Source organism: Podarcis filfolensis, assembly GCF_964270895.1.
Source record: "Podarcis filfolensis genome assembly, chromosome: 1".
NCBI lineage: Eukaryota > Metazoa > Chordata > Lepidosauria > Squamata > Lacertidae > Podarcis > Podarcis filfolensis.
The window spans coordinates 97,221,731-97,234,066 of NC_139604.1; the positions used below are offsets into that span (position 1 = coordinate 97,221,731).

Below are 12,336 nucleotides of genomic sequence, written 5' to 3' on the forward strand. Positions count from 1 at the left end.
ACCTTCTCCCTAACAAATCAGTAAGCCAACAGCAAACCATGATTCAAGGCTGACTAGCAACAATAGTTAATCAAAATATGAGAAATCATGAGACCCTGGTTATGATTCGCTGTGACTGGATAAAATGACACTTTTCTGGATTTAAATGCAACAGGAAACTGTTGCTTGTTTCAAACTGCAAATGGAAACTTTAACTTTCTACCCTTGTGCATGAAGGAGAACAGTGGGATATTCAAGCCTGAGATTCTCTCTGGCATTTTCTCAAATTTGTATATTTTACTTGAGGTTTGAAGTGGTACATCTAGTATTCTATCATAGGCTAATAGAATTCACCTGATTCTGAAAAGTGCTTTTGATATTTATGAATGTCAATTTTTGAAGAATACTTAGGAAATAAACTCTTCAAGTATTGTTTCTCTAAGTGGAAGACACACTACAGCGGCTTTCTAGTATTTGAAAATAGTATTCTGTTATGGTCTACTAGTATGCTCAAATCATAACATGTATTGAGCATTGATGTAAACTCCATCAATAATATCTTAATAGATATAAAAAGTATGTTAAATATTTATTTAATTATTATTATTTTTTAAATGACATTACTACTGTAGTATGTGGGGATCTCACTTTGGCTAAGCCTTTCTAGGTGAAAAACAGCAACTTTCTTGCATTGAGTGTTTACCAATAAACACAATCCAAAGAGTGAGATCATGCTTTCTAGGGAAGTCCAATGATTATTTAACTACAGTGGTACCTCGGATTAAGTACTTAATTCGTTCCAGAGGTCCATTCTTAACCTGAAACTGTTCTTAACCTGAAGCACCACTTTAGCTAATGGGGCCTCCTGCTGCCGCCACGCCACAGAAACACAATTTTTGTTCTCATCCTGAAGCAAAGTTCTTAACCTGAAGCACTATTTCTGGGTTAGCGGAGTCTGTAACCTGAAGCGTATGTAACCTGTGGTACCACTGTAATAAGAACTGCATTAAGCAAGTGTTAACTGCAAAAAATTAAAGTGATACTTCTACAATGAACAGCAATAATATTCTTATAAAGGTTAACATTTTGCATTGTTAGATTAGAGATAATGCAAGAAGGCTTAATATACTTGTTCAAAAATATGAGGAAATAAACATGCTTCTAAGGAAACCAGTGAATTCCTCCTGTATGGTGGTGGTTGTTTTCTTTTTAATACATGAAGCATTATGCAGCTAATATTTCTTATGCTTCCTACCGAGTCTCCTAAGACCTAGATTATGGCTAATATCTCATGACACCAAAAGTAATACAGCAGCTGATATTAAAGCATTTTTCCCAGCTACTTATTCTATAAAATATTAATTGCTAGCTTATGCCCGTGCAGTATGGGGTATTAGGTAACTGAGTTCCTGCTCAAGTCTAAATCAATAAAAGATAACATGTACCTCATCAATCATTTCTTAGCCTCTCTTTACTACCTAATACAAGATATCTGTGGAGACCTCTTTTGGAAAAGCTACTGAGATGTGGAATGTTTAGGTACTAGATTAAAATATAAAATCTTACCTAAAAAAGATATATTTTTCTCCAAAAGCATTTCTTGCAATAAGACCTCATGCTCATGTCCAACTGCACTGATTTTTTTCCATCAAGGAAGGAAAGGCATAGTGTTTGAAATAAAATTCAGTTTTAGAATTATATGACGCTGAATACAGTTATGCAGCAGTGAATACTGACTAGCTTTGGTGGAATGATTCCAATCCCCCCCCCGCCAAGCCATTTTTAATCCACAAAGTAGAAAGAGAAATAAGCATTAGTGGGCCACACAAAGAATGCCAATATATTATTTATTTAAAATATATCCTAACCTTAATCCAGAGCTCTGAGGGTAGGTAACAATAACTTTGGCAAAATAAGAAGTCTGTATTAGTTAAAATCACACATAAATGTTTAGGTTCAAATGAGAGCAGGGTCTAATAATTTCCCTGAGCTGAACTTCTGATTCTACTTTGCTTCTGCTATTTGTTTTAACTGTTTTGTTATGCTTTTTAATGGTTGCTTTTATTGTACATTTTAATTATGGGAGTATTAGCACCCAACAGAATTGTTAATGCGTATTTTATGTGTTGATTTTTATAGTTGTAAACCACTTAGAAGCCTGCTAGTGGCTCCATTCAAAAGCCAAGCAGACACATTTTGCCCGAGAAACAATCTTCAATAGTACTCCAAATGATCTAATCTGAATGGGAGGTAACCAGACCATAAATTACTGTGATCAGGCTATCGCTGTCTAGGAACCGTTGTAGCTAATAAACCAGTAATAGTTGAGAGAAGGCACTCCGTACCACTGCAGACACCTAAGTTTCCAGTGAGTAAGTCGAATCAAAGAGTGTCTCCCAACTACAAATGTGCTCCTTGATTAGGAGTGTGAAAACAGGTTGTCCATCTAATTCCTGAACACAGAAACCACTAGTCACCGAAGTTCAGTCCTCTCACAAATTAGTTTCGATTTATTAGCCCACATCCAACCCATCAAAATGGACAGCGATCAGAGAACAGTTAGAACCTGCATAGTCTCAGAAATACTGCATACTGATGCTGCCCAACTCCCAAACCCCTTATGACCTCACCCAGGAGTCTCATATAGATATCTCCCAGTGTCATCCTTTCTACCCAATCTTTATGTAGAAATGGAATCACCATAATGCCATGCATTCCATTCCCACACCAAAGAGCCAGCCTAGTAGGCTACTGTCCTTCACTGTATTGAAAGCCACTGAGAAATTCTATACATTCATTTGAAATCTGTTTCATTATGGAAGTTATCATAGAATATATCTCTGCACTGCTACCAACCTTTGTTATATCATGATAGAAAAAGCAATTTATAATTATGAATAAACTATCAACTGATGAATTTACTTCACAGATGTTTTTAAAACATTTTAACTATAAATGGATTCCCCATTCTTATTAATCTCTAATTTCTAGAAGGAATAACAGCTGGAATACAAAAAAAATAATAAGAAAAAGCATCACACAAATATAGCATTGCAATGGAAATCATGTACTGCATTAAACTCTAATATAATGACAGAGCCAAAGAAAGAAAATGAATGATCACAAAAAATGTAAGATAAATTCTAAGAACAAAATTTATAATGTACCATAAGCAGAAACACTTAGACTTGGCCTACAGTAATACCTGTTATTGATGTATGGCACTGATCATGGGGCAAAACTTGTAAATAACCTCACGAGCCATTTTCTACTCATGCAATCCAGCAGTCTAGTTTCCCGTAAGCAGCCAAACTATTACTGAAAAATAGCCTCCTGGCATTTACAAAGAGGTTGACTTCATTCTTTAGTCCATGCATATATAATTAGATAGTTGTATTTAAAATCAATATGCAATCCTTAGAAGACATTATGCTTTTAAAACCTTAACTTTAAATTGATTTAAAGCTACTTTGTATGCCTTAAAATTAACAACTAAGGCTGCAAGCCTAACCCCACTTCCCTAGCTGTAGGGTTGCAACCCTAACCATGTCTGTTCAGAAGGAAGTACCGGTACTATTCCATTCAACTGGACTCAGGTAATGAGGTCAGCGTTGCAGAGAAATTCAAAAACATATATTCACAAATAATGCCTTCCTACACAGTCTGGGATAATGCAACCTGTCCCATGGCTGACAATTTTAAAAAATGGTGTTCTATGAAAACTGATGAGGAATTATGACGATCTACAATGTGCATAAAATACCATATAGCAAATATCATTTAACTAATCCTATAAACTGCTGCTGTATTAGAGTTTTCTCAAGAGCATTGTTTTTTCACCCTGTGCAATGGTCAGGGCTAGAACAAGATGTAGCTCAGAATGGCTGCACAATCCTGCACTAATGTACCATGCTAATAAAGCAATTTATGTAGCACAGAAGGAATCTCACTGCCTCCTCTGGGGTTCCCAAAATAAGTTAATGGAAACAAAGTTTCCTGATAATCTACTCCAGCATCTACCCCTGAAAAACCTCTCCAGAGGCTTGTGAGGACCTTTTGAAACATCTGGGGATGGAGTGCTGTGTGAGGCGGGTGAATTGTTCAAAACAGGACTGGGTGTGAGCCCACTAACTGACCTTTATGATTGAATAGGGATCTGAATTCTATTATTTAATTTGTGACTTGTGAGCAGGCCCAGGTGCATATTTTGCAACACTGAATTAAATGTTCCTACATATAACCAAGCCATGTAGAACAGTAGATGGGAGGTTTCAGGCATACAGGCAGCTGTGCTGTTCCTCATTAATCTCTCTCAAAGGCACTATGGAAGGCACTTTGCCACTCTCAAAGAGTTCTCTGAGGTATTTTATTTTTGTTTTATGCAAGTAGGTAGACCTCAGGTCACAGGATCTACTTTGTTTTTAACTAGAACCCCAATATCTAATGCCAGAGCTATGTGCAAAGCAGTAGCTTGCGGGAAGAGCAATGGAGCGGGGCAGAATTAATTACCTACTTCACCCCACTAAGTGCTATGTGGGACTGATTTGCACACACAGTTGTGGAGATGTCGCATTGGCAGAGACCAAAGCCCTGGTGCTCCCTAGCCCTGGATGTTATGTAGTAAGCATCAGAGAGGCGGGGGCAAGTCTGCCTATGGCTACCATGGAACCTTCAAAGAGTAGCAGCTGAAAAAGGCTCAGCATGGTCCCCACAGAGCCTTCATTAGGCACCCCTTCTATTAGGAAGCAGCATACTGCCCAGTTGCCCAAATGAGGAGATATCCCGGATGCCCTAGAGAACTGACCTGCACATTCCAATATGGCTTAGCAGGACTGTGTGGATGTGCAGGTTCCTGGATAGAAGCTCACAGCTGCTTTGCGCTTCGCTGGTCCTTTTTGCTATGCTGAGCTAAGCCAAACTTTGGCTTAGCTTGTCGTCCAAACTGGGGCTTGTGGTTAAACTCTCTCCTCACTAACCACAAACCGCAACCTACTGGCTGAGCATGATATGTGAACCAGGCCATTTTGTGGGGAGAGCCATCCCGAGTACACCTGATATAGGAAACCTGATAGAATTTGCTGAAGTAATCATCAGCTGCTGCTGATTCACTTTGATTTTACCATGTTTTGAAAACTACTTGTTTATGTTTTCAATTTGGATTTTTTGAGCTTTTTGGAAAGGTAGTACCAATTTAAAAATTATTATACAAATAAAACTTGGGCGGAGATCTCACCTGGGGCTGGCATACAATTTTTTTACCATCCTAAAACTCAGTATTTCCTGGTAATATCCAGGGGACAAGTGATATAAAATGGGACAGCCCCTAGACTAGAGGGAACCTATGGCCCTCCAGTTGCTGTTGGACTACAATTCCCATCATCCCTGACTGAGTCCAACAATATCTGCAGAGCCTCAAGCTTCCTATCCTTGCTCCAAACAGTAATAAATTTTTCAGTTTATAGACTTGAACGGAATTACAGGTCTCCTCTTCATTGAAGAACTCAGTTCACCATCATCTTTCAAATACAGTGGTAACTTTGGTTAAGTACTTAATTCGTTCCAGAGGTCCGTACTTAACCTGAAACTGTTCTTAACCTGAAGCACCACTTTAGCTAATGGGGCCTTCTGCTGCTGCCACGCCGCCGGAGCCCAATTTCTGTTCTTATCCTGAAGCAAGGTTCTTAACCTGAAACACTATTTCTGGGTTAGCGGAGTATGTAACCTGAAGCATCTGTAACCTGAAGCGTATGTAACCTGAGGTACCACTGTACTACGCAGAGTCCTAGTCTGAAGCACTGAGCTCCCATTATAAGGCTTTAGGAAGCTTTCTGTTCATCAGCTATCTTGAACTGTATTTGTCCACTTTGGACAGATGCAAGAACATGCTACTGGTAAGTCAGATATTGTCACTTTTTCAAATACCCTTTGTCCAATGGAAAATGCAAAGCAGGTAACAATTTTTACAGTACTATGTAAGTTATGACAGCTAATAATTTGATACAAGATTACATATTTCATGTGACCAACAGCAACAGGATACCATCTAAGCACAGGAAATGTATATCTACTGAACTGACAACTTTCATATGGCATATCTGATGTTAGTTAAACAGTGTATGAGACAGGGTCTGCAATGACCCTCTTGTAGTTGATTGAATGTAAAAGAGAGGAGTATGATATGTGTTTTGTGAAGCAGAACTTTATGTCAGGTTAAAGCCAGACACGTCTCCTCCACAGAGTCTAAGCTCATCAATTGTGCACCTAAACTTTTACGAGAAAGGATACTGTTTGATGCAGTCCACCAGCGGTCCATAACAATAGTCATTCACAGTACACTGCAGACAAATAAGAAAAGTAGTACAGTGATGGGCAACTGCAGAACTATTACAGTTAAACAGAATCCTAAAAAACAGTAATTACTTTTCTTCATAAGGGCTATCAAAAGCTTTTCAGAGTTAGTCACGGAAAACAAAAATTGCATGCTTTTTATTCTCTATAAAAACAACCCATTAAAAAGCGAAATGCTCTCTTCACAAATATTGCATTGCCATTTATGCATTGCCTGACCTCAGTGATAGATTATGATGACAGTAATTAAATGAGGTTTAAAATCCTGTACATTGCTAGGCAGATAATGGCACAGCCACCAACAGATGAATACCTGATAGATCTGGTTTGCTAGAATTCTATCTGGAATCTGAGAAGGGTCCCGCAGCATACTGTTTACAAGAGTTTTGGAAGCTGTGGAGGAAGAAGATGATACTGTAAGTGTTGCTGGAAACATGTCACTAACCAGCTGTCGGGTGGTGGTGGGGAGTGAAACATGCTAAGAAAACACTAATAACATCTGAATGCATTCCATTTTCAAAATTGATGTAATCCTGCACAGTTTTGTATGCACAATTCACCTAATTCAATAAAATGTAAGCAGTGCACAACTGTGCACTTGACCGCCATGATTCAGAAACTAGGTGAGTAATTATAACATTCTTTTAAACATGGAAAATGGTATTACATTACAGTAAAATGGTGATGATGATGGAAACAAGCAAGCATTTTAAATAATTATATTCTGCTTTAAATTTCAAAATGGCTTAAAATTGAAAATGGTAACAAATGAACCACCACCACAAAAAACAAGTTGTCATAGGAGTTAAAGATCAACACTAGCACTAGTGCAATGAGGTGTCTCCCGAGACAGATGGATACCAACCATTACAATGCTGTACTTGCCTTTCTACATATAAAATGAATGGTGTTAAATTAAGTTTAACTCAGAGTAGACTCATTGAAATGTTAATTTCAATGGGTTAACTTCCGTGGGTCTGCTCTGAGTAAAACTGTGTATCTTCTATGCCCCTTCTTCCCTGAAACCTCAGCTTCTGCATCAGTGGTGCCAGGTACACCTCTGTGGAAAGGAAATTCCACAACTTACTAAACATAACACCCGAGAGGGTCTTTTAAATATTTGAGGTATTTGAGGTCTCCCAGCAATATTTGAGGTATTTGAGGTCTCCCAGCAAAGTTGCATATGGAGGCAAGGAAGGTCCTTTCCTCAAATTTGTTGTTGTTTAGTCATTTACTCGTGTCCGACTCTTCGTGGCCCCATGGACCAGAGCACGCCAGGCACTTCTGTCTTCCACTGCCTCCCGCAGTTTGGTCAAACTCATGTTGGTAGCTTCAAGAACACTGTCCAACCATCTCGTCCCCTGGCGTCCCCTTCTCCTTGTGCCCTCAATCTTTCCCAACATCAGGGTCTTTTTCAGGGAGTCTTCTCTTCTCACGAGGTGGCCAAAGTATTGGAGCCTCAGCTCCAATACTCAAATACTAAAGTATAAAACTATAATCCTGTGGAGTCAATCTGTATCAATAGGGAGAAGCTGCAGTAGCTGTTCCATCCCTCCATCTATCATATGTCCACATACTGATCATATGCAGACATGTGGTGAGATCAGTACCTATCCCTCATATTCACCTTCCTAGAATATGACATGTACCTAAAGCGAAATTTCAGCACAGACACCATAATTTGCTTTTCAAATCCTACAGTGTACTTTCACTTATCTTTGGAGAAGGCTTTTTATTGGAAAATGCACCCCTGCCTTTAAAAAGGGTATAACAAACAAAAAGTAATACAGAATTAAAATACAGAAAGTTGTTTCTCTGTTCATGCCACTGTTTTGCCAAGGCACAAGGGAGATGGATTACCGCATTTATTAAATAAATGTTACCTTAAAATGTCAGGCCTTACAGTGAATTCAGAAGGTTGAACGCCACCCCTCCCCATTAATCTGATGAAGGGTAGGATATCAATTGACCAAATAAATAAAATGAACACCTCTATAATACCAATATAAACTGGCATATAGCTTTAAAAACAAAATGTAATAATTTTGGTACAGTATTTTAAAAGGTGGAACTTATTAAAATATTTGCAAGTACATAGTTGTGGTCAGGGAGAGTTTCAATTATTTTCTTGAAATTATGAACTGACCTGGACCCATGATCATCATCTGACATCCTTCTCCCTGTGCCTCCTCTGTGAGAGGTCCAAAAAGTGGCAACATGAGAGTGGGCCTTTTCTGTGGTGGCTTCCTGTTTGTGGAATGCTCTCCCTAGGGAGGCTTGCCTGGCGCCCTCATTACATACCTTTGGTTGCCAGGTGAAAAGGCCTTTGGCTGATTAACATTTCCATGAGCATTTACAGTGGATCCTCCGGATACGAATTACACTAAATTTGTTCTGGGGGTCCATCGCAACCTGAAAGGTCTGTAGGCAGAGGCGCCGCTTCAGCGCACGGCACGATTGAGCGCTTCTACGAATGCGCGTACGGAGAAACCCAGAAATATACACTTCCGGGTTTGCTGCGTTCGTAACCCGAAAGTTACATATCCAGAGTGGTACGTAACTAGAGGGTCCACTGTAGATGTATTTGTGGATGGGAGTTATCGGTTTTCTATTGTTTTATTATGCATTTTGTATTATCATTTTGTATTTTTATGTTGTGACCTGTCCTGTGATCTTTGGATGAAAGGTGGTATAAAAATTAAATAAATAAATAAATAAATAAATACTACTACTACTACTACTACTACTACTACTACTACTTATGGAAAACCACAGCAGCTATATTTAATAAACTAAAGCCATCCATTAAACATCAATCCATTTTCTTATGCTGAGCATGAACTACATTACATGTTTCTATTTCCAAATAAATACTGCAAATGCTTAAAATATATCTATTGCCATTAACTTAACTAGGATGCTAAACAATAATTAAACTGAAGCCAGACAGGCTAATCTGTTCTAGGATTAGTATTTCCATAATTTTTCCCTAGGATTCTATATTTTACATTTAATCCACATGTTCATGTAAAAATAGCCAAAGCAAATCAGTACAAAAGAAATATTTTCCTCCCCGCCCCCTTACCAGCATAATTCTGGCCACCAAAAGGCAGACAATTGGGGGGGGGGGACTATTAGAGCTCTGTTTTAGCTTAATCGCCATGGGAAGGAATTTCTTTATTTTCTTTAATTTATATACCATTCTCCATACAAAAATCCCAGTGTGGTTTACATAACAAAAGCATCTGCTCAACAGATACTCTACAAAATACTGCAAAACAAGCAAATCCAGCGGCAGCGGCCCAATACAATACCAATTCACTGAACCTCCCACAAATTCCTGTGTGAAGAGGTCAGTGTTTTGGAGAGGTGAGCCATTGTCATAGCTGCCTTGCCAATACACTTGTCCAGCTCAGGGTCGATGGAGAAGCTGCTGGTTATGGTGGAGCCAAGGTAGACAAAATCATCTACCACCTCAAGCATATGGTCACCAATGCTGATGTGTGGAATGCTGGCTGCATCCTGACCCAATATGCCGAACTCTACGCAGGCTTGGGGAAAACGGTTGATGAGGCACTATTTGCCACTAAACCCACCTGTGCCTCAAATGATCAAAGTATGGATGAGAAACTGTTATATTGTGAATTGACCAGTTGTAGGAGAATGGCACTTCTTGCTCTCATAGCATATTGGGCAAAAAATACCATGAAGTGGATTCTCTTAGCTGAACTGGAAGATTGTTATGGGACACAGGTTACATGTATGGGATGGGATTCTCTCGGGTAGAGTGGGCCAAGCTTTTCACCACTTTTAATGAGAGAGTCAGAGCATATGGAATGCTGCCCCAAATTGCATCCCTGCAGAGAGATCTTCCCTTCCATTTGTCATAACATCATTACCGCATGGACAAACATCATTGCATTGAGACTCCCCATGCCACAATCATGGCAGCCACAATCAAGGACGTGAAGAATTACCAGATGATAGCAGTTATCCACAGCAAAAGCTTTGCTTAGCATTTCAGCGGAGATGAGTAGAATTTGGCATGGGGTTGTGTTTTCATGGTGGCTATAATATATGCCCAAAGTGTAAATATTCTATTATTATTATTATTATTATTATTATTATTGAATAGTGCACTGTCATTTCCTGTGCAATCCCTGTCGAAAAGAGTCACACAGTTCAGGAAAATTTGGGTACACATATCAAGTTTTCAGAGGCATTTTAAAAGGCTTTTAAAATGCAGCCACTATATGTCTAATATGCATCTCTGACATGGTGTAGTTTACAAGCATTGAATAACAGATGACAAGACGGCTATCTGGAAGCAATCAGATCACCTGTGCAAAAAAAAACTTCCAAATGAACTTCATTATTAGCCTGATAATTATCATTATGCATGTTTGTTGCATGTGAACTAGCAATTAAAATAAGCTTATCTAATGAAAAAAGTAATTATAGCATCTTCTCAGCGTACATATTTTGTTGTGGATAGATGACCAGTTGAAGCAACTTAAAATGAATTAATATTCTCTTGGTAATATGGCTTTTGTGCTATAGCCAACTCCTTGAGCTTCCCTGAAAACCATCCTAGATCAGGGGAACCTATGAAACTGGCACTATATGAGAAAAAATATCCAGCCAAGGAGCTTTCACCATTAATAATGGCAGGATATAATTATTAAATTTAAAGTTAATGGAGGTTGTAAGAAAATACAAAGCAAAAGCAACAGATAAAGGGGAGAAAGACTAGCACTTCAGAAGGCAAGCAGAGAGTGCATATTTGAATATTTTCCCACAGCAAAGATGTGGTTGTACATAGAAAACTGCAATGGCTCCCTGACATTCTAACTTTCCACCAACAGGAAGAAAATGCTGACATAGAGGATCATCTTCATGAGTACATTTTGAAGTCATATAGTCCTAGGTGAATTAAGTACAACTTATATGGAGACTGATCAGTAGAAGACACGACTGATCAGCATGTCCACTGTTTCTTTGTGCCATTTCTGTATTTAACACAGGTATATATTGCTTTACATAAAACAACAAATGGTGTACAACATAAAATTTCATTGGGCTAGGAGGCTCGGACCTTCAGGGCAGAGCAGCCAAACAGAGCTCCATTGACACGGGGCTCCTAGTGCTGGATTTGACAACTGAAGCTGTTAAAACCAGGTTGCTAGCAGTTTAAGTGCTTTCCTTCCTGTCAATAGCGTTACTCACATCCAAGACTCAATCCACAGGACTAGAACCCCTGTCAAGAGCTCTGGTAGGAAGAAGCAAGTCACTGTGCTTCTTTTAAGTGGTGAGCCACAACATGTGGGGAAATGTACACTTTTGGGGTTTCTGGGATTTTCTATCAGAGCAGAAAAACTAGAATTTCAATTCTTTTTAATGATGCTTCTTTGGTTGTGAAGGAAGACTTGAACGTATGACTAAAACGTATCTTAAGCCAGAAATAAAATCCCGAATATATCTCAAATTTATTTTAAATTTCTATTCATATATTACGGCTGTTGTGTAGAGCTGGTGTCATATAGCAGCATTTCTGGTGACCTTTTTACAAAGTGGTTATAAAGTGAGAATTGGCTCTGAGTCAACTGAAGCAACACAGCAAGGATTCTACTAGTATAGTGATAATATATTAGCAGGTCAGTTGAGACACCAGGCTACAAAGTGATTAAGAATGGAAGCTTAAGAGCTTAGAGTGACAGAAGTATTTGTTTTGTGTGTTTGTGTGTGTGTGTGTGTGTGTGTGTGTGAAATCATAGACAATTTTGTTTCTATTTGACTTGTCCCCTAACAGTCTAACGTATTATTGGTACCAAGCTCGCAGAGAAAAATAGTAATAAACTCTCTGTTCATGTAAAATATTATGCAGCTAACAACGGTCAAAATTAAATGATGAGGTTTAATAGAAGTAGTATCTAAGTGCATGACAGTGTTACTGTGACACTGAAATCAAGAGAAAACTAAAACTAAATATTTTCAAGTTATTGTTGCTGA

At 38.6% G+C, this 12,336-nt stretch overlaps 1 protein-coding gene across 6 annotated transcripts in view; it reads right to left on the reverse strand.

The window, feature by feature from the left end:
* The window catches only part of CDIN1 (CDAN1 interacting nuclease 1), a 123,689-nt gene that overhangs the window by 50,478 nt on the left and 60,875 nt on the right, over positions 1 to 12,336 (reverse strand). For all 6 annotated transcript variants that reach the window (XR_014549466.1, XM_083619881.1, XM_083619885.1 and 3 more), the window contains 3 exons: positions 6,641 to 6,720; positions 6,265 to 6,314; positions 1,546 to 1,613 (listed from right to left, as the gene is read on the reverse strand). Coding sequence is in view for 5 of the 6 variants with exons in the window: in XM_083619881.1 (XP_083476007.1) it covers positions 1,546 to 1,613; positions 6,265 to 6,314; positions 6,641 to 6,720 (198 nt within the window). In the remaining variant the exon portion in view is untranslated. The remainder of the gene's footprint in view (positions 1 to 1,545; positions 1,614 to 6,264; positions 6,315 to 6,640; positions 6,721 to 12,336) is intronic.